The sequence below is a fragment of the Panthera uncia genome, chromosome C2, assembly GCF_023721935.1.
Source record: "Panthera uncia isolate 11264 chromosome C2, Puncia_PCG_1.0, whole genome shotgun sequence".
NCBI lineage: Eukaryota > Metazoa > Chordata > Mammalia > Carnivora > Felidae > Panthera > Panthera uncia.
In genome coordinates, this window is record NC_064810.1 from 85,760,695 (window position 1) to 85,782,765 (window position 22,071).

The 22,071-nt window shown below is 35.3% G+C and overlaps 1 protein-coding gene across 2 annotated transcripts in view; it reads right to left on the reverse strand.

Annotated features, from left to right (window-relative positions):
- PIK3CA (phosphatidylinositol-4,5-bisphosphate 3-kinase catalytic subunit alpha) overlaps positions 1–22,071 on the reverse strand; it is a 78,797-nt gene that overhangs the window by 24,476 nt on the left and 32,250 nt on the right. For both annotated transcript variants that reach the window (XM_049629549.1, XM_049629551.1), the window contains exons 2-6: positions 5,893–6,320; positions 5,137–5,346; positions 3,270–3,520; positions 2,484–2,729; positions 1,749–1,834 (exon numbers count right to left, since the gene is read on the reverse strand). In XM_049629549.1, the coding sequence (XP_049485506.1) occupies positions 1,749–1,834; positions 2,484–2,729; positions 3,270–3,520; positions 5,137–5,346; positions 5,893–6,244 (1,145 nt within the window). In that variant the 5' untranslated portion in view covers positions 6,245–6,320. The remainder of the gene's footprint in view (positions 1–1,748; positions 1,835–2,483; positions 2,730–3,269; positions 3,521–5,136; positions 5,347–5,892; positions 6,321–22,071) is intronic.

Here is a 22,071-nt window from a genome sequence, read left to right on the forward strand (position 1 = left end):
CCACCTGAACCCATGAACCTCGAGACCATAACCTTGAACTGAAATCAAGAGTTGGACACTAATTTGACTGAGTCACCCAGGTGCCCTGACCCTGTGAATGACTTTTTAAAAATGTATTGTTGGATTTGGTTTGCTAATATTTGTTAAGGATTTTTTGCATCTATGGTCATCAGAGACACTAGTCTATTGTTCTAAACTAGGGAATTCTTCAAGAAAAGATAATCAAATGAAAGTCCTTTCTAAATAGTTAATTTACTAAAATTTTGAGCTTTTAATCTTATATTATTAAACAAATTTACCTTCTACTTTTATAAAACTAGTGTATTTACTTTTGATACTTGAAACAACTAGGATAGATCTACCCAATATTATTTTGGGGTCTTTGCTTGGGATTGTTGAACTCCTTAGATTGTTTATAGGTTTCACAAAATTTAGAAAATTTTTGGCCATTATTTCCTCAAACATTGTTTTTCTCTTCCTCACACAACCACCCCACCCAACCTGTGACAGACATGCAGTGTGGAAGGGAAATAAACTTTTGCTGTTATAACAAAATTTTAAAAGAATCTGTAGTTGTTTGTTTCATAGTGCAATCTAACTTAAATGATGTGTTTTCTGACTGACAATTGTTCAGGTAGGGCAAGGAACTATTTCACTTCTTCCTGGTGAAGGCTATCATCTCTTTGTACATCACCTAAGCCCTAGAATGATGGCCACATCCAGCAGCTTAATTAAGTACAAGACCAGAACTTTTTCTGGACTCTTCTAGAATTCAGTCTAAATTCATTATAAAATTTACTTCTGGATGTTTTACTAGTTGTCTTTATTGCTAGTCTACAAAAATCCATCTTTAATCTTAATAACAATCTGAGTGCTCTTAAAATACTTCTATTATATTCATGGGTAGATTCTTTTTTTTTTTTTTTTTTTTTTTAATATTTATTTATTTTTGAGAGACAGAGTGAGACAAAGTGAGACTGGGGGAAGAGGCAGAGAGAAAGGGAGACACAGGATTGGAAACAGGCTCCAGGCTCTGAGCTGTCAGCACAGAGCCTGACGCGGGGCTCGAACCCACAGACTGTGAGATCATGACCTGAGCCAAAGTCGGACGCTCAACCGACTGAGCCACCCAGGCGCCCTGCCCCCATGGGTAGATTCTTAATTCCCAAATCATTCCACAAAGAGCCAAAGAAATGGCAGTATGGCAAACTGTTGGATTATATTACCTTTTATTTCTTCATTATATCTAGGCAGTAATCATTTAAAATGTTCCTTAAAACTTCCCCTCCTTCTAAGAAACTGATTTGTTCCCAAAGACTCTTCATTTGAATGTCATAAATACCTATTCCTGTGAGTGATGTGAGTGCCTCAGAGTAGTCTGGCTCTGCAGTTGTCTGCCAACTCTCACTTCTTCTTAATGTAAATAGAAATGGAGAGATGAATAAAATGCTAGGTTTATTTAGCATTTAGATCTAAGGTAGGGAATCATCATGGTACAAAATGTAACCATATTCTGTTTTCTACTTGATATAACAGAAAGAGAGAATCAGAAAAGTCTTTCACATAAAATTTTACAGAGACTCCATAAAATGATCTTGTGACTGATACTCATTTGACCCAAAGACCTTATGTTCTATATGTAAGTGTCTGGTAATTTATATGAGTTGTATAAAACTAATGATGCCAAAAAAAAAAAAAAATGCTTCTTGTATTGATTACATTGCTAAACACTAACAGGGCTTCCTTACCTGGGATTAGAACAAGGTACTCTTTGAGTGTTCACATTATCACATAAGGGTTCTCCTCCATGATAGATACCTGTTCGAACATAGATCTTAAAAAGAAAAAAAAAGTATGTGTATACAAATATATACAAACATAATACACACGCGCGCGTGCACACACACACACACACACACACACACACACTACAGAACCAATAGTAAAATAATGTAACTGATATAAATGAAGAATCCATTAGAGGTTTCTGTTCAGATATAGCTTTTCTGTTCTCCCTTCACATATATAATAAGGTATGTAATTTAGAGTTTTTCATATTTTAGGAAGATAAATTAGTACATATACTAAATATTACTTCATATTCTTAGCAGCTGGAACAGCACTCCATAAAGACATTAATATTTCTGCAACAAATCACATTAATATTTATACTAAATGGGATATAAAAAGACTATAAAAATTCCTGTTTCAGGTTGGGTCAGGTTTTGCTGACAAATGAATTCTGTAAACACTTGGTTTTAAGAACTTAGATTTATGGAAATTAGAATTATTAGAATATTAGAATTATGGATATTAGAATTGCAGAAAAAGGACTGTACACTGTGCAATAGCTAAGGCAGAGGAGCAGTACTGTAGCTCTCTGAAACACAGTGCGGGGTCAACAGATTATTACATACAATGCAGTTAAAAAGTTTATGTAAAATAATTTATATAAGATAATAAGCATCAACACTTGACTTCACCTTGTCGATGTCTCGAATATTTACATTCACATAGGTTGCACAAAGGATTTTTATTCTGAGTGCACTATTTATAACCCATAGGGACTTTGTAGATGTTTCTCCATTCATATATGGTGTAGCTGTGGAGATACGTCTGGAATAAGATGGCATTGTGAAACAGTCCATTGGCAGTTGGGAGTAAAGGCTTTCTTTAGCCATCAGCATCAAATTGGGCATCCTCCCAAGCATTATACAGCTTCTTATGTACTGTAAAAGATGAAGAGGGGAGGGGAGAAGTAATTTCTTATAAGGTATTTCATTTTAAAAGCAACATGTAAGCAAAAAACAACAAAAAAAGGAATTAAAAACAATGACCAAAGGATATTCATTATGAAAACACTGTTTATATCTTTTTTTTTAAGTTTTATTTATTTAAGTAATCTCTACACCCAACATGGGGCTCCAACTCACAACTCCAAGATCAAGAGTCACATGCTCTTCCAACTGAGCATGTGGTGCACCAACACTGTTTATATCGTAATAAACAATTTAATCAGCTTACCCATATATCTACAGTCACGCCTCAAATATTAAATACATAAAACCTAAAGGAAAAAAAGCATCTATTCTCTCAAATTAAACACATCATCAATCTCTCAAATTAAGTAATTACAGTATTAAAAATAAACTTATGAATACCGTTCATTAACATTAATCACTGAATTTTCAAAAAGTATGTCCTAAAAGTACAGATATTTGCCCCAACTTTTAAATTTAAATTTAATATTTTTGAAGCTTGTTACTCACCTTATACTGACTTAGAGGATATTTTTCAAGGAAGTATTCATCACATCCACATACTTTTAAAATATACTTGCCCTGGTATTCTAAAACACAGAGTTTTAGTTGTTCAGATGATAGCAACATACTTCGAGTTTTTTTCCTGATTGCTTCAGCAATTACTTGTTCTGGCACACAGTCATGGTTGATTTTCAGAGTATACTTCTGCTTGTCATTATTTGGAGAAACTATTACCCAAATCACCACTATTATTTGCCCTGTAACAGGAAAACATTATTAGATGCAATCATCATATAAATTTCATTTGACAGATTTCAAAAAATATGCACTACCATTATTCTAATCAAAATCGGAAATTACTTATAATCAAACTAATTAAGTACAGGTAAATATCAGGTAGAAACCATAAATCTTCAAATATGATAGGGCTGCCAGACCATGCTCAGATCTCATGTTTTATGGCAAGCACCCAACACTGATTAGTGGGTAACAAGTACCTGAGGCCAAGCTAATTTCCATTCTAAACTTCATGACATACTTCATGACTACAACCCCTGTGAAAAGTGACTTATGATGCTATCAAAGGTTCAACAGTACTTAAAATACAGAAGACTTTCTGGCAACTATGGGAAAGAATCATGGAGACATGAAGAAAATGCTGAATCAGAATAAAAGAAAAGATGGTGGAGGAAGGAAAAGAGTATGAATCGTTAAATGTTTTCCTTTTAAGATAAATTAAGCTGGGAGGAGGGTGGAAGATGATGAAAATGGAAAGATTTAAACGATGGTAGAGTGGTCTGGGTGTTCACAGTACAATTCTTTCAACTTTACTGCATGTTGGAAAATTTTCATAAAGAATGTTGGAAAAAAATGAAAAGAGAATTCCATTAAAAAATTTTTTTTAATGTTTATTTATTTGTGAGAGAGAGACAAAGCATGAGCAGGGGGGAGGAGTAGAGAGAGAGGGAGACACAGAATCAGAAGCAGCTCCAGGCTCCAAGCTGTCAGCACAGAGCCCGATGCGGGGCTCGAACTCACAAGCCATGAGATCATGACCTGAGCCAAAGGCGGACGCTTAACTCACTGAGCCACCCAGGTGCTCCCAAGAGAATTCCATTTTAAAAGGTATACTAGAGTAGAGAAGATTTTCAAATGAAGATCTTATGTTATACTGCATTAAACTACTTTGAATATTTTGGGTGGAATAGTAATAAGATGTCTTAACGTATTCTACTATCAAAATTTTGTATTTAATTGTGTGTGAGAGTTAACTTATTCTGTAACTTCAAATTGAAGCCTTCACTTTGTTATCTTGGAAAATACAGATATTTATCTGATACAATGATATTTTCATTTCCCAAACTATAATATAGTTTATAAATTTCCATGTTCACTTAATTCTAGAAATTGATTCATTAAGTATCAAAAGTCAATTTATATATTATTCACTATCAGATTTAATTATTGCATTTACCACTAAGAAATTTGTTTTTCTTTCTACATATGATAAAAGATAACAAGAATGTGCAAAGTTTTCCCAAAATTTCATAAAGTATTTCTATTTATAATTTTTTTGTAAAAAGATAATTGATCGTAACTGTGTAATAATGAATTCCACAAAGTTCTTTAGTTTTATTCTAAGATACAGAATTCACCAAGGGATCAGCACCATATGCACACAATTCATTCAATCAATAAATATTCATTACATACATATGTATTTGGCACTCAGCTATATCTTGTCAGCATAAGCAGTCCCTGCCTTCAAGAAGCTTATCATCCAGCATCTAATAAAAAGACTGTACAAATATATAGGCACAGATAGAAATTTTTATTATAGTAACCAATTACGGTAGATTGACAATTTTCTTACCTTTATCTAGTTTATTATATATGTGCTTTGGCAGTTCTGGTGAAGATTCTACATTTGGAGGATAGACATACATTGCTCTACTATGAGGTGAATTAAGATCCCGAAGATCCACAGCTTCTTTACAAACATTCAGAATATTTCTTCGGAAGTCCTGTACTTCTGGATCTTTAACCATATCAAATTCACACACTGGCATGCCAATAGCAAAACCTTAAAAAATTACATAAAGAATATAACATTCTATTAAACATAAAGTATGAACATGTTTCTTACAAATGGGGAATTTGACAGATCTGGAAGATCACAATAGAGTAAAGAAGTCTCTCTGGGTTTAAAGAAATTTTTAATAAATACATATAGTAAAGTAAGAGTTGACAAGGACTCAAATATCTTTAACATACAGAACATAATATATTCAGCAATTTGGATCAGAGGTAGCAAACATCCGTGTAATTTTTTTTTTGAAGAGTAATACAACAAAACTGGACTATAACAAATCTAAGCCAACCCTACAAATGATATTTCTTAAAGAAAAATTTAACACCAAGGTGTTAAAAATAGTTCCTTAGCCAAATAATCAAAAGATTATTATAGATTTGTAATGGTTTTTATTTCAAAATCTATTTACCTGAGGTTACAAAGGTAATTAACTGATTCAGACAGAAATATTTTAGTAATGAGAAAATAGTTAAGTTTCACAGTTATTTGCTTTTAGAATAGGACGACAATGCCATTTAGTTAAAAACTGTGTCATACCAATTTCTCGATTGAGGATCTTTTCTTCACGGTTGCCTACTGGCTCAATTACTTTTAAAAAGGGTTGAAAAAGCCGAAGGTCACAAAGTCGTCTTGTTTCATCAAAAAATTCTTCCCTTTCTGCTTCTTGGGTAACACTTACGAAAATGTAAGAAGATTCATCTTGAAGAAGTTGATGGAGAGGATATTTTCTTGCTTCTTTAAATAATTCATGCTTTATAGTTATTAATGTAGCCTCACGGAGGCATTCTAACGTCACTATCATTCCATTTGGTAGTAAACATTCTACTAGGATTCTTGGGGGCATCAAGTGGATGCCCCACAGTTCACCTGATGATGGTCTTGGAGGCATTGTTCTGATTCTTTACAAGTTTTACATATAAAACTGTTTTAAGGAATTAGATGCGTGGCTGTCCCAAAGCAGAAATCTAAACCGAAGGGGGAAAAAAAACATGTTAAAACAAAAACAACTATAGAAGAGTACATTTATGGCATTACTAAATGTAAAAACTTTTTCTGTAGTTTGAATTGTTAGGGCAAGCATTTATCTTAAATATTTTAATGGAGACTGTTGCTCCAAATTAGGCTGAAGGAACTGATTCCAAAGCAGAAATTAGAAAAAAATAAAAAACAAAACAAAACAAAAAAAAAAAAACCAAAAAAACTACTTGAATTTAATTATATTTAATAAAATCACTAACTAAAAACATTTTATTTTACTAGATTTTTTATTTATTTATTTATTTATTTTATTTTTTTTTTAATTTTTTTTTTCAACGTTTTTTATTTATTTTTGGGACAGAGAGAGACAGAGCATGAACGGGGGAGGGGCAGAGAGAGAGGGAGACACAGAATCGGAAACAGGCTCCAGGCTCCGAGCCATCAGCCCAGAGCCTGACGCGGGGCTCGAACTCACGGACCGCGAGATCGTGACCTGGCTGAAGTCGGACGCTTAACCGACTGCGCCACCCAGGCGCCCTACTAGATTTTTTAAAAGTCAGGTTTTATCAGACAGAGCTGAAGCTATGGGAAGAATGAACAGTAAATTGTAATTGAAACTAAAATTCCCATCACATATCACCTTTATCATTCTCTTCTATTTTCTAGAGCAAGAGAATCTGAGCTGGAAAGGATCTTTTAGATCATGGGTCCATTGCTCTCATTTTAAAGATGAGTAAAGGCGAGAGAAGTCAAATCTTCCTTTTCACTCCCTATCTGCACGCTGTGGTAATGGGAAATTACATGGCTTAGTCTTTTTCTTAAATTAATCTTTGTAATTTCCCTCTTTGTACTGATTATTGTCTAAGTGACTTCATAGACCATTCTGCTTTGAAAGTATAATTTAGGTATATATTCACTATAATATAAAGTGTCATCAATGCATTTTCCCTGAGATATGATGAATTTGAATGATTCATCTACTTTATCAAATAACCCACTAATACTTCTGATTGAAATGAATTGATCTACACACAAATGAGACCCACTGACTCTCTTTGTTAGTACAGTGTTAGAGTACTTGTAATATTTTTAAAAATACTAAGTAGTATTACGATTAGAGGCCCTAATTTTTAAAGATGTCAACAATCTCGGGGATTCTTTAGAAGATACTACAAAACCCACAAAGCACAAGTTCATTCTTGCTACTTATGTTTATATTTTCTTTTATTCAGTAAGCTACACTCTAAAGGCAGTAAAAAAGGTAAAGTGAGAGACACTAAAGAAATAAAAAAGAAATGAAAGTCAGGCTAGAGAAATGAACCAAAAGCTCAGGTAACTTCAGGCATGGTGGACAACAGCCATAAATAACACTTTGTTTATTCACTAAAAAAGTACTGGGGCTGAAAAAAAAAAAATGTACTGGGGCTATTCTATAGGACCATGTTAGGTCCTGGGAATATGATAATGGGATAAAATAGACATGGCCCTTGTCCTTACAAGGCAAAGTCAAGAGTATGAAGATTATGTGTTTGTTGGGTATAGGATAATTAAAATCACAAGTAATTAAATCCAGAAACTTTCTTTCTCTGACTCCTGTATGTCATACCCATCAAAATCTAATCCATCAACTTTGTTAATTCTATTCCCTGAATCTGTATACTCCACTACCAGTCTTAGTACCGTGGGTCAGGCCACTACTATTTCTTGTCTAGACTGCTAAAGCCTAAATTGTCTCCCTAGATCTAGGTTTGCCCCCTACAATCCATCTTTCTTTCACCTTACAGCCAGTAGGAGCTAGAGGGCAATAGGGCCTACTTTGGGCACACATTTCCACTGGTCAGTTGCAGACAAGTGCTTACAGTATGCTTCAGAGTTCTAACACATGAAGGAGTTAAAAAATAGAAATAGAAATTTCAAGCCCTCTCGCATCTCTAGAAATACAGAAATCAACTGGAAGACAGTAAAGAATATAAAACTATTTTTAATAGTTGAAAATGTTTCTTCAAGTTTATAAAAGAGTCCCACTGAAGTTATAGGATTTAAAATATAATTATTCTATTTCCTATACTTTTAAATGAAAATTCATTGGTTACTAAAAAGACCAGATGGATCAATCTGTGTGCATAATTATAGAAGTGACTTAAGCTAAGCTTTTTAAAACATACAAAAAAATTTGAAGAATGCAAGGGAAATGCCAAATGACTACTTTTAAATGATGATCTGCCTGCATAAAAAAGTTCAAATAAAAACAAAACAAAACCACAAGCCACACTAAAACAGCAGCTGTGTTTATAGTTTGCTTTGTTGAATAGTAATAACAGGTCCATGGTATGGAATCATAGGGGCACCTATTTTATATAATAAATAACATCTCAGAATCTCATATGTTCCCTAAGAATTACCAAGAGAGAAGTCTAGTACAGTAGAGAGATCATGGATTCTAATCTTTATCCTACTACGGTATATTTATGGGCAGTTAACAACCATTAAATATTCAAGACACACTCTTCTCATTAAAAGAGTAAATGTGATCATAGTCATAAAACACTTGGAGATCATGGAAGCCAGGCACTGGTTGGCACTATGGTAGTACTAACTAGAAGACAGAAGATGCTAACTTTCTTATTTGTCTTATGTCAGGCCTTATTCTGTACAAACCATTACCTCAGAGCTCACATAAACAGAAGCGTAAAAGAAGGGAATGGAGCTAACATTACTGTTAGTCCGCATATATCATACACTTAGGTGGGCAATAACCCTTTCAGCATAGGCATTACCATTTTACATATGATAATGTAAAATGACCTACAGGAAACTGAAGGCCAGAGATGTGAAGTTATTTGCTATGGATTTTGAAGCCAGGTCTAGATGATTTCAAAGTGCACACTATGACCATTCTGCTGTTTGGGCTTCAGTTATAGCCAGGTGATACTCATTGGTGGTGAATAAGAAAAATGGGTCTGAAGTTACACAGGATTTAAACTCTCCCTGTCGGGTGGGGAGGGTGGGGTGCCTGGGTGGCTCAGTTGGTTAAGCATCTGACTCTTGATCTCAGCTCAGGTCACGATCTCATGACCTCATGACCAGGCTTTGTGAGTTGAGCCTCATGTTGGGCTCTGCGCTGACAGCATGGAGCCTGCTTGGGAATCTCTCTCTCCCTCTCTCTGCTCCTCCCCCGCTTGTGCTCACACATAGTCTCTCTCTCAAAATAAATAAGTAAACATTAAAAAAAAAATCTCATTGCCTTAGTAAGTAGCTGCCTTGGGCAGTTTAATTCATCTCACTGAACTTCATTCTTTCCACCCCTTCTTAGATTGCTAAATTGGCATAATGGCAGAAAATTCATAAAATTGTTGTATTAAATGAGGCAATATATGAAAAACATGTAAGTAAAGAGACTGGCATACAGTAAGCACTCAATAAGTGTTAAATATTACTAATAAACCTGTAAAGTACACCCACACTATCTTTTCAAGCTATTATGAATTATCCAGGAATGGTACCAGATGGGGATGGAAAAAGGGGTTCGAGTTCTCTTAGGGAGGCAAGTAAATGAGCCTTATAAAGCAGTGCTAGTTTCAAGAGCTGAATCTTGAAGGTAGCACTGGCAATGGAAGGCTCACACACAAGTCTGGAATAGTACTGAGTGGCTCAGAGGCTGGCACCTTCGTAGCTGTTTCTAGTTCCCCAGACTCCTAATATTCCTATTTAAATGGTACAGCCATCTACAGCTTAAGTAAGGAATCCCTTGTCCCTTGTTATTCCCCCTTCACCTTTTTTTTTTTTTTTTTTTGAGAAATATCTACTTGTGCTAGGCTCTAGACTAAATATGCTATGAAAACTAAAGTAAGTAAAATGTGTTCTCTTTGGTTGTTGAGGGACTCAGGGTTTATTGGGGAATGAAGTTAAAAACAACTTTGAAAATGGAAAAGTTGTTATCAGAACATGCACTTTGGAAGAGTCACAGGAATTGTCCCAACTGCCTAAGGAAGTTAGAGAAGGCACCAGCAAGATAAAATTTAAGGAGAATATTATAGATTAGTAGGGATTTTGCAGAGAAGGTAGCTTGGACATGGGTGAGATGGATGAGGAAAGCATTTTAGATTGCCACAAGAGTACACGTGCAAAGTCACAGACTGAAAGGACACAGCCTGTTACCAGCAATACAAGTTTTTCATTATTTGAGACTGAAATGCATGGGAATAGGTAGGGTGTGTGACAGGAGGGAGACGGGAGAGGTAGGCAGGGGCCAGAAAGGTGGGCAGACCCCATGTTAAGGAGTTTAAATTTTATGTAGTACATTATAAGTAAAACAGAGTCTTCTAAAGTATTTTGAATAAAGAACTTTATGACACTTTTTTCCATGATTTTAAATTTCAGATTTTTAAAAAATATTTCTTTTCAGGGGCACCTGGATGGCTCAGTTGGTTAAGTGTATGACTCTTGGTTTTGGCTTAGCTCATGTTTTCCTGGTGGTGAGATGAGCCCCATGTAGGACTTCAGGTGAGATGAGCCCCATGTAGGACTTCACACTGGGCACAGAGCCTGCTTGAGATTCTCTCTCTCCATCTCCCTCTGCCCCTCCCCCCAGCCTATACTCCCAATCTCTCTAAAAAAAAAAAAATGTACATATATATATATATATACACACACACACATATATATATACACATATATATACACACACACACACACACACTCTCTCTCATATATATGCATAGAATTTTTTTAAATACAAGATATAATCAAATAAGCCTTAAATCAAGGTACAAAAACATACCTTCTCAATTCCCCGAATTTGGACAAAAAAATCCCTAAAGTTAAGAAATCAGTGTATATACATATATAACATTTTAAATAAAAGGGCCTTTATAGAAAAAAAACCAATTGCTGATAAAGAAGGTTTATCCAAATGTAAGTGCATAATCTATTTACAAAGAAAAATAACTTATTTGAAAAGCAATAGAGGGCAACAAATCACTATAAAACTAATACTCTACTGGGCTTTTGAGTTCAGAATGCCAGTACTAAATATGCATATACTGAAAAATCAACAAGTATTCAGGATTCTTAGGAAATAAATTGGTTTTACATATCCTAATTTTTTAAAATTTATTTTTGAGAGAGAGAGAGAGCGAGAGCGAGCAGGCACATGCATGAGCAGGGGAGGGGCAGAGAGAGAAGGAGAGAGAGAATCCTAAGCAGGCTCTACATTCAGCACAGAGTCTGACAGGGGTCTCGATCTCACGATCGCCAAGAGATCAAGAGTCAAAATCCAGAGTCAAACACTCAACCAACTGAGCCACCCAGGCACCCCCACAATTTACCCTTTTCTTGATGAGTAACAGTCTTCATTATAAAACCAATTACTGTGCTATTCTGAAACACAATACAGCAAAGCTCTTCAACATCATTGAATACTCTGAGTGTATTTTTGGCCCTAAACCCAATGACCCCAGGTTGGAGATGGTGCTTTTAAAAATGTCCCCATCTCCTTGTTTTCTAGCAGTCAATGGTTACTTCTCAGCTGTGGCCTGCCTGCATGTGATAGTAGCTTCCTCTTCTTCAGTTACTCATTTCTAGTCAGCATCAACACTTGACTACCATTTTATAACCGTCTATACATTAGAGACCAACAGACCAAATGAGGACATGAGAACCTTTGCAATACAAACTTGGGAGCACAAAATATGTAACAGATATCAGAGATTTTTGTATACTTCCTTGTCCCGGTGTTAAAATTACTGTTAAAAATTACTGTGTTTGGGCAGGAGGCACTGAAAGTCTTTGGTTCTTGGAAGGTTCATTACCAGTCCAAGTGAGATTGATGGGTTTGTTTAGGTGGAGTAAAGACAACTTTAAGCACAAAATAAGCAGCAGAAATGAACGGCAGAAAATAGTGTCAGATTCTCCATTGTCACTTGACTTTTATGGTGAAAGGTTTCTTTTTTTTTTTTTTTTTTTTAAATTTTTTTTCAATGTTTTTTATTTATTTTTGGGACAGAGAGAGACAAAGCATGAACGGGGGAGGGGCAGAGAGAGAGGGAGACACAGAATCGGAAACAGGCTCCAGGCTCCGAGCCATCAGCCCAGAGCCCGACGCGGGGCTCGAACTCACGGACCGCGAGATCGTGACCTGGCTGAAGTCGGACGCTTAACCGACTGCGCCACCCAGGCGCCCCGAAAGGTTTCTTAATTCATTGGACAATTCAACTTAAACATCGGATGTGCACTCTTTCAGTCTAAGAAGACAATGACATTTTGACAATTTTTTAAAATTCCTACATTCAAAGCCTCTCCTCGCTTATATTAATCTAAGGGTATTTTCAGGTTTCATCATTTAAGGCAAAGATTGTCAGACTATGGCCCACATGCTAAATCCAGCTCACCACCAGCTTTTGCAAATAAATTTAAATGGGAATACATCCAATAAATTGTGATTATATATTGTAAATAATGCTTTCCCACTATAGCAGCAGAATTGAGCAGATGCTATAGAGACCATGTGGCTTAAAACATTTAATATCTGGCCCTTCACAGAAAAAGTTTGCTGATCTCTGATAAGTTATCAGAATTAACCCGATATCAACTGGAGAGTTTTCTAAATGCATGCTGCTTAATAAATCATCCCTAACCCTGCCTTTTTTTTTTTTTTTTTACCATCATCGTATACTTTCACTCAAAGTCCTTTGGGGCTGAGGTGGAGAGGAAGCATTAATTTTAAGCCAGTGAGGTCAAAATCCTGAAATAGGAAAGTATCTCAGAAGTCAATTAATTGGATATTTTCAGTTTGGGGAGCTCACTGCCTGATACAGAATTTTTTGTGGAGCATTTCTAAAGTTATCCCTAAACATTATTATTTCTAATCTTCATTCCATACTTTCTGCCTTTTCTACCTCTTCACATGCTTGTCATGTTAGAATTTTTTCTGGGTCTTTTTACCTCCAATTCCTTTAGCCATAATTCAAGCAAGATAGTTTATCATCAGCTTCTTTGTCATCACTTAATGTATTAAATACTTAAATACTTAATACTTAAATATTAAATACTTAAAGTATTCTTTTGCTAACTAATACTCATCTCAAAATGCAGCAACCAAAATCTAGTATGTACCTGTGAATTATGAATCTCTGTAAACACACCCTAAGACTGCAGAGACCTTTTCTGACTTGATTACTTTAAAATATAAAGTATATTTTAGGTATTTTAATTCAGGTCTCAATTTCAAAATGTATGTTTTAAACACATTTAATTGTTTTTAAAATAATCAATGGTACATCTGCATCAGAAAGTCATTAAAAATAATACAGGGCACCAGGGTGGCTCAGTCTGTTGAGCGTCCAACTTCGGCTCAGGTCACGATCTCATGGTCTGTGGGTTTGAGCCCTGCATTGGTCTCTGTGCTGACAGCTCAAAGACTGGAGCCTGTTTCAGATTCTGTGTCTCCCTCTCACTCTCCCTCTCCCCTGCTCACACTCTGTCTCTCTGTCTCTGTCTCTCTCTCTCTCAAAAATAAACATTAAAAGAATTTTTTTTAAAAGTCACCAGAAATAATAAAGCTATTTTGAAGTATACACTTGGAAATTTAGGGGGTTATCTATACTGACTCCACTGGCAGCTTAATCACCTCAAACAGCCATAATTTTGCTAAAATAAGCAGCTTGTGTTTCCTAGAGATCTATGTTCCACAAATACAGAAGCTTCATAAGTGTTTACTGAATGACCAAAAGTTTTACAAATACTTATTTCTCATTTAACTGATACATTTAGCCAATGCTATTTGATTTAATGGATACATTTATAAACCAGTAAGTGTATTTAGATATATGTTGACAAGATATTTTCACCCCTCATTCTCAGATCAACAGGGAAACATTAACATGTAGTTTTATTGCTAGTTCAGTTCCATCTTTTTATTTGCTCATTAACTAGAAAACATGCTTTCCTGTTTTTAATTACCAAATGAATCCTTACTTTAGTCTGATATAAAACAAAATAAAAAACTTCTGTACTTTTACAGAAAGAACATGATGAAAATCTAGACTATTAATTCTATACTCTGATTACTCTCCTTAAAAGTTACTTTAAATACTTCCATTTAGTTACTCTCTTTCTTAAAAAAATTTTTTTTTAACGTTTATTTATTTTTGAGACAGAGAGAGACAGAGCATGAATGGGGGAGGGTCAGAGAGAGGGAGACACAGAATTGAAACAGGCTCCGGGCTCTGAGCTGTCAGCACAGGGGCCCGATGCGGGGCTCGAACTCACAGACCGCGAGATCGTGACCTGAGCCGAAGTCGGCGCTCAACCGACTGAGCCACCCAGGCGCCCCAGTTACTCTCTTTCTTAATGTTACCCCGTCTCTTACATATATATCTATGACTATTTATTCTTAATAAAGTTATTAAACATATCCATGTTTGACTTGCTACTAGACTATGGACTCTTCCAGGATAAGGTCTTTTTTGGGTCACCACAGCCCTAGAGGATAAGAAGTAAGCAGGAAAATTAAATTGTTGAAGTTATCCCAGAGAAAATGTAACAAGGGCCTGAAACAAAGAGAAGTACCAATAGTAACAGAAGAGATGGACAAAGATACCTGATAAAGGGAAATCAAAAACACCGAAAGACTAACTGGATTTGAAGGGTAAGAAGCGTGATTTTAAACAAATTTCACTGCAGTGGACATGCATGGGAAGCAAGTGTTTTTTGGTATAATTCTTCATGAGCCCCGGTTAGGGCCTCTAAAATTCTCTTCCTCCAAGAGTCACTGAGCTGTTGTTGGAGTGAATCCAAAGGGACAGCTGTAATATACACTAGTGCTGGAAGGATGTATTTTATCCACTTCTTTCAAAATACTGTCCTTTACTGACCTTTACAAGCTGACCATGAGAAAACAGATTTAACTCATTCTTTTAGTTATTCACAGACCTTAACAACTTGGGGGTGGAAAATCGAGTTCTCATGACTGGTATGTAGAAAATTCAAATTCCTTTAGAAGGGCATACAATTCATTTTCACTATTAAATTCACAGTGCTGTGAAATACACTTGAGAGATTTAATGGGTTATTTAAAACAAGGGTTCCCAAATACGAGGTTCATAGATGGGCTTAGGAAGGGTCTGTGCTAATGGATTTTTTTAAAATAACGACAAACAGTGAAGGTCTAAATCAGTAATGCCTATGCCAATGTAGATTTGTGATTATCAGTAAATGTGAATAAGGACTTTATTTAGGTGGGTTAAAAGAATCCAAGGTGAATAGCAGAATCAAATGGGGTAAACAAGCACAAGAGCCGTTAATGAAGTGAAGTATAGATTAACAAATACTTGATCTTAGGTTATTACATAATGAATTTAAATTCCATATTTTATATAGATATGTAAAGAAACCTTACCAAATCTCAAAACATGTAATCACTAATTTTACCAATTTGAACTTTAAAAGTTTAAAAGTTCAAATTTTAGTGTGTGGTAGAATGAAATTTCTTAAAATTTAAGCTCAAAAGGAGACTAAATATTCACAGATAGAGATGACAAAGGGATAGATACGATTATGAGCAAAGGTAAATGTAGTTAAACCATGTGGAAAATACAAGAGATATTTCACAATATCATACAATTTAATAAGACAAATGATTCCACAATGACATAGTTTTCCAGGAAACGTTTCTTTTCTCTTTGTGAGGGAGTAAAGGCAGATTATTATATCTCCACATAAAACAAGCAGCAGGCAGTCAGAGGTCAATGGTATATATTAGGCAACTTTAGAAACTCCATTTACTTTTTTAGATCAAGATGGCAGTACATGGTAAATTATGATTTCAAAATATAGAACTGAAACAATGACTAGTACTTCAAATGATAAAAATACATTAATATTTCACCTTGCTTTTCCTTTTTAAAAATTTTTGTTTTTTTTTAATTGTTACTTATTTTTGAGAGAGAGAGAGCAAGCGAGCACCAGTGGGGGAGGGGCACAGAGAGAGGGAGACAAAGAATTTGAAACAGGCTCCAGGCTCTGAGCTGTCAGCAAAGAGCCTGATGTGGGGTTCGAACACACAAACCTTGAGATCATGACCTGAGCTGAAGTCAGATGCTTAACCAACTGCACCACCCAGGCGCCCCTCACCTTGTTTTTTCTGGTAGTAGTATATTTTTGCTATAAATCTTTGGTTCCTCCTTATTAGCCAGCACACCTTGTGACTGATGGCATGTACTGATAAGACAGGTGGACAGAATTAAGGGTGACTTCTTTTGCCCAAAGAAAAGGACAAAGCTAATGATTCCATAAAGAGAATCTAACCAGTGACTTGAGCTTTAACATCTTAATACCCCGAGCAAACAATCAATGGACCTGAAAACATTTTGGAAACCTCTACATTTTTTCAACTATGGTATTATTCAGTGTTTAACAGCAAAGAAAACAACATAAATGAGAGCAGTCTAGTTCTAAGGGTACAGTAGAAATGGCCTAACCAATGTTTCTGCTTTGGTTCAGATCACTGTTCCATCATCCTCAGCTCTACTGACCCTCTGGAGAACTCTGCAGTCCGTAAAACCTCCCCAGGAGTTTTCTTATTTGCACAAAGTGAATAAAAAGTTATTATCCCACAGTGACTTATAAGAATTCAATGAAATAATACATATAAAATCCTTAGCACAGTGCTTAGAGTATGAAAACTCAATAAAATTTCCCTCTCTTATCTACTGGATCAATTCTATCAAGATCCATGGGTCCAGAAAAGGGCCAGAACTTTATGGCTTCAAGCCGATTTCATAATTATGAAAAAATTTTTGATGCAGAGTATTTTGCTTATGTACTTGATATCTGTAGACATGTTTCTGTCCTCATCTTTATATCTGTCTCTGTATTCTTTCAAAAAAAAATTTTTTTTTTAATCTTTATTTATTTTTGAGAGAGAGACAGCGTGTGAGCAGGGGAGGAGCAGAGAGGGAGACACAGAATCCGAAGCAGGCTTCAGGCTCTGAGCTGTCAGCACAGAGCCCGACGCGGGGCTCGAACTCATGAACCATGAGATCATGACCTGAGCCGAAGTCAGATGCTTAACCAACTGAGCCACCCAGGCGCCCCTTGTCTCTGTATTCTTAATGAACTGCAAAATGCCTAAAGGATGAGACCTGTATCTATTTAACTCAGTTTGTACACTTTGAGCAGAGCATAAGCATCAAATGGGTATCTGACATATTTCAATAATGATAAAACAATCACACAAGTCAACAAGAGACATAAGAAAAAAAACATATAGAACTACATGCCAAAAAAATCTTATTTTAGAATTATGCTATACATAATTTGTAAAATCTACTTCTTTACATTCATACATGAGATTATACTGGTTTTCTTATTTAAAGAAAAACAGACAAAAAGGAATAAGCAACAGAAACAAAAATGCAAAGTCATAGTTACAAATACTTTTGGCTCTTGGACCGAAAAAAAATAACAACCAGTTAGGAAAAGAGAGAAGTGAAGGCGAATTACATAGACCATACCACTGATTTCATGTTAAAAAAAAATGCCTTTTAATCATATTTGGTTTGATTGAAAATGGGCAGGAATGATCTTTTTGGGCTAAAACCCAACAACACAGCCCATCTTCTACATTAAGTAATTAACTATCTGGTTCACTTAAAGGAAATTTGGTATAATGTGGAGGATAATTTTTTTTTTAAGCATAAGAACAATTTATTTACAAAATGTCAAAGTCAGCTGCCTCATATTGGAGGATAAGTTTTTAATGAGGAAAAAAACCACTCTCCTTATAAATGGTTACAAACTAGTATCTTTATATAAAACAGAGAAATAACCCTAAGGTATTTAAATTTTATAGCTGTTTCTACATTGAAGGGCCAAGAGTATTCTTCAACAATACAGGGAAAATAGAACCTTAATTATGCACCTGATTGCCTTCATGAAAATTTAACCAATATCAGATCAATGGAGACCAGCCCAGGAAGGAAGGAAATGCAAAATATGGAGGGGTTCTTGAAATGTTACTCTAATTTCCTGCTAATCAAATATTTTAGCTCCCATGGAACATAAAGAGAAAAGGGCCTGAAAGATTAACCTTTCATAAGTAAGTTTATAAACTTATTACTGATGATACCCAAAATATGGGGCTCACAGTCCTTTGTAATTCCCCTTTACAAATGAGACTCATGTCCTATCTACTTCAGGAAGAATATCAATATATTACTTGGAATTACACAGATGTTGCCAACCACACATTGTTTCTTTCTTGATTGACGGATTAAGAAGTATAAAAGGACTCTAACTTTTCTGATTAAAGTTTGTATGAAAACTAACTCTCCCCTCTCTTTCAAAAGCCTGGGACTTCACCAAAAATAACTTCATTCATTCTTGCCCTAAAGAAGCTAACACCATCCTGGATTTGGTTGATTTGTAAAACTGTTATTTCCTAGCTGCTAGTGATGTACAGAAAAAGAAGAGACAAAAGAGTACATTATTCAGGTCCTAGCTGGATAAATTCACTAAAAAGTTTAAGAATATCCAGATTAAACATCTGAATTAAGAACATCTAGCAAAAGGTAACCCTAGCAATATGTCTTCCAGCTCACTTGACTTTATTCTTTTAAAGATCTGTAACACACTGAAGGCAAAATGTTTCCGTAAGCCACAAACTTCCTTCCTAAAGTTTATCAAATGACTTTTTCTTATTTATTTATTTACTTACTTATTTACTTATTTATTTATTTATTTACTTACTTACTTATCTGGTATAGTTTAATTCCTTCACAAGCCTTTCCATGGCTTTGAATACTTCAACAATCTTCTTCCAAGTCTTCCTGCAACTATGGGTGAGGGTGGATAAACTTCGGGAAAACACGTGCTTCACAGCGTTCCCTTTTGTTTTCTATATTCACCAAGAATGAACAGCTATCTTATTTCTTTATGTCACAGGATGAAGACATAGTTTAACTACTACGGGGGCTTCTAGTCAAGTACTATTCCTTCTGGTGGTAGCCTGGTAGTGTCTAGATGCATTAAAACCTGCCTGCACTCCACCAATTAACCATATGGTCTTTCTTGACAATGGTGAAAAGATGAGTCTACTGCCATTATAAAGTGAGACCTGAGTTAGCTACAGATTTCTCAGTAGATCCAGTTGTTCTGTCTTCCTCAGAATGAGTAGTTTGTGGCCACAGACAAAGAGAAAAGAACCCCCAAGTGACAAAATAGTAAATGTTCAGTCTAGTCCAGTTCAATAAGGAGAGCTAGCTTTGACTGGGGGTACTAGCAGACCCAATATATTCACCAGATTTATTTCACAGAAGGTCTCTTTGCTTTGGAGTATTATTTTCATTTTTGACCAACTCAACATTGTAAACCCAAAATCTGCCATCCGCTCCATTTTCTGGCAATAACAGAATAGTTTAGTATTTAATAGTAAGGGCAAAAAACTCCACTGAATTATTGACCAACTTTAATCATGATTTATCATCCTTCAATATTTGATCTCTGATAAAAAGGCTATTTCACTAAAGCAAAATTTTAAATAATGCAGAATAGCTGTTTGGAAGCAAAGGAACACAGACCTCCCAGAAGTGCAATCAGAGAGGGAGGGGCTTACTTTCAGCACAAGCATCACCTACTGACATGTGAACAGAAGAGTTCTATGAGTGATAGCAACAACAATGTGGAGGCATGGAAGCGCAAACATTTTTAAAAATCTTTTTTTTCAGCCACTCTAATATGGGCACAGTACTTCAGAATCCATTTAATGATGAAAGAGATATATTAGATGGTCTTTGCATTTTAAACATTTACTGTTAACTTATACTTAATATAGTATAATACACTGTATGTCTGGGAAACTACAGTTGCTATACCTTAAAATGAGAGCAATGAGAATGACAAATTGAAATGGGTGTAAATGCGTAAAAATAGCAACATAAGCAATCAGTACATACAGTATTTCTATTTTATTCATTGATGTTCAATGTCACCAGTTGACCACTTAAGGTATATAGTTTAAACAATAAAAAATACCTTATAATAATTCATTAAGTTAAACTGCTTCCTTAGAAAATGTATCAACTGACAGGAACTAGTTATTTAACCTAAGTCATTAAACTGTCTATTATCCCAACAACTACTTCACACATTATAATGTATTAGGTAATCTTGCTGAAATTAAAGGCACAGAGAAAGATGTAAGAAAGTTTGAAGAAGAAAATTTAAAGGGGCTAAAATTCTGGACCCTCACTACGGAGTTATACTCAAAGGGAATGAGTGTGCAAAGAGAGAGATTGTGGGGGATGATAAAAGGGACTTTTGAGTCTGCGCTCAGTAATGCTTACTACAGGGATGGATACGTGATGGAGAATGCTTAGGTAAAAATTTAAAGTGAGAGCATCTATTATGGTAAAGAGCACATTCAAACTGCTATTTCTAAAATTGCAAGATTAAGGTTAAACTAAAACTGGACTGTCTAAACTTTTAATTTCATCTAGTCAATGCTTATACTTCCTATCATTTGACAGTGGCTTCATGGTCTAAGGGATCACAGTTTGATAGTCTCATACCAATTTGGTGGGGCATAAGAAAAAAAGGCACAGAAAAATTCTATAAAGTATTCCCAGTGTCAATACTGGAAATCAGAAATTCACCTTTTGTCTCAACCTCAAAATGATGGGTTTTTTTCTTTTAAGATAAAAGTATGGGCTCTATTTTTAAAGTGTAATTAACAAAACCACAATAATTAGCTTATTAGTTTAAAAAAAATCTACTTTAACGTCCCTAGGAATCGGCTAATTAAAACCTGTGCTTGGTCCCTTTGTTTCAATTGGCTTTACAATACTAGTGTTCTTACCCATCACTAGTCTCTCACAATGGTATCATTAGCACTAAGATCCAAATAACAGTGCTGTATTTATGACTGCACTTTAGTTTGCACAAAAGCAAAATTCTGAGAAGAGCATGAGTCATTATCCCCAGGGTAAAAAAAAAATGTTTCTTTGGTCAGAATATGAAACTTATTACTGAAACCAGTAATTTAGCCTAGAAATTCCTTTTCTGAATAAATGGAACAGAATGTTTCTTTTCTGTATTCGAACACTCCGAAACTAGCAGAACTGTCCATCTGTCTGCTTTTACTACTCTACATATCTGGTGTGTGGTTACAGAAAAACAACCTTTAATCTAACTATTTTCAGTACTGCTCTTTTGTTCTGTCCTGTCATAATCATAATGTCATCTTCCCAGGAAAAAATACAGACAGACAGACACACACACACACACACACACACACACACACACACACACACACCCCTACCTCCCCTTCACTATTTGAGTAATCTATTACAAAGTCACTGCAATAATGTAGAGAACAGTCTAAAAGTGGATTATTTCCATAACGTTAAATGTTAGGAAGTTCTCAGGTTCGTATTCTATATCTTGTCTTAAAATATCTTCATAATTGAAAGGTAAAAGTTACAAAGGTAAGGAACTATTGATGTTTTAAATGACTTAAAATTTCCCCCCAAATTTCCCCAATAAAAGTCAAAATAATCTTTCTAGGATATTTTCCTGGCCTCTTTTAATTGTTTTTCTTGTTGGTACCTCTTACTCTGTGTATTCATGACACCACCACTCTCTCAATCTCCAAGGCTGGACCCTTTGGAGTTCTCAACTTCTCTTGCATGATGTCACTTCCACCCATTAAATCACCCTCAAATGCATCACTTTGGCGGGGGG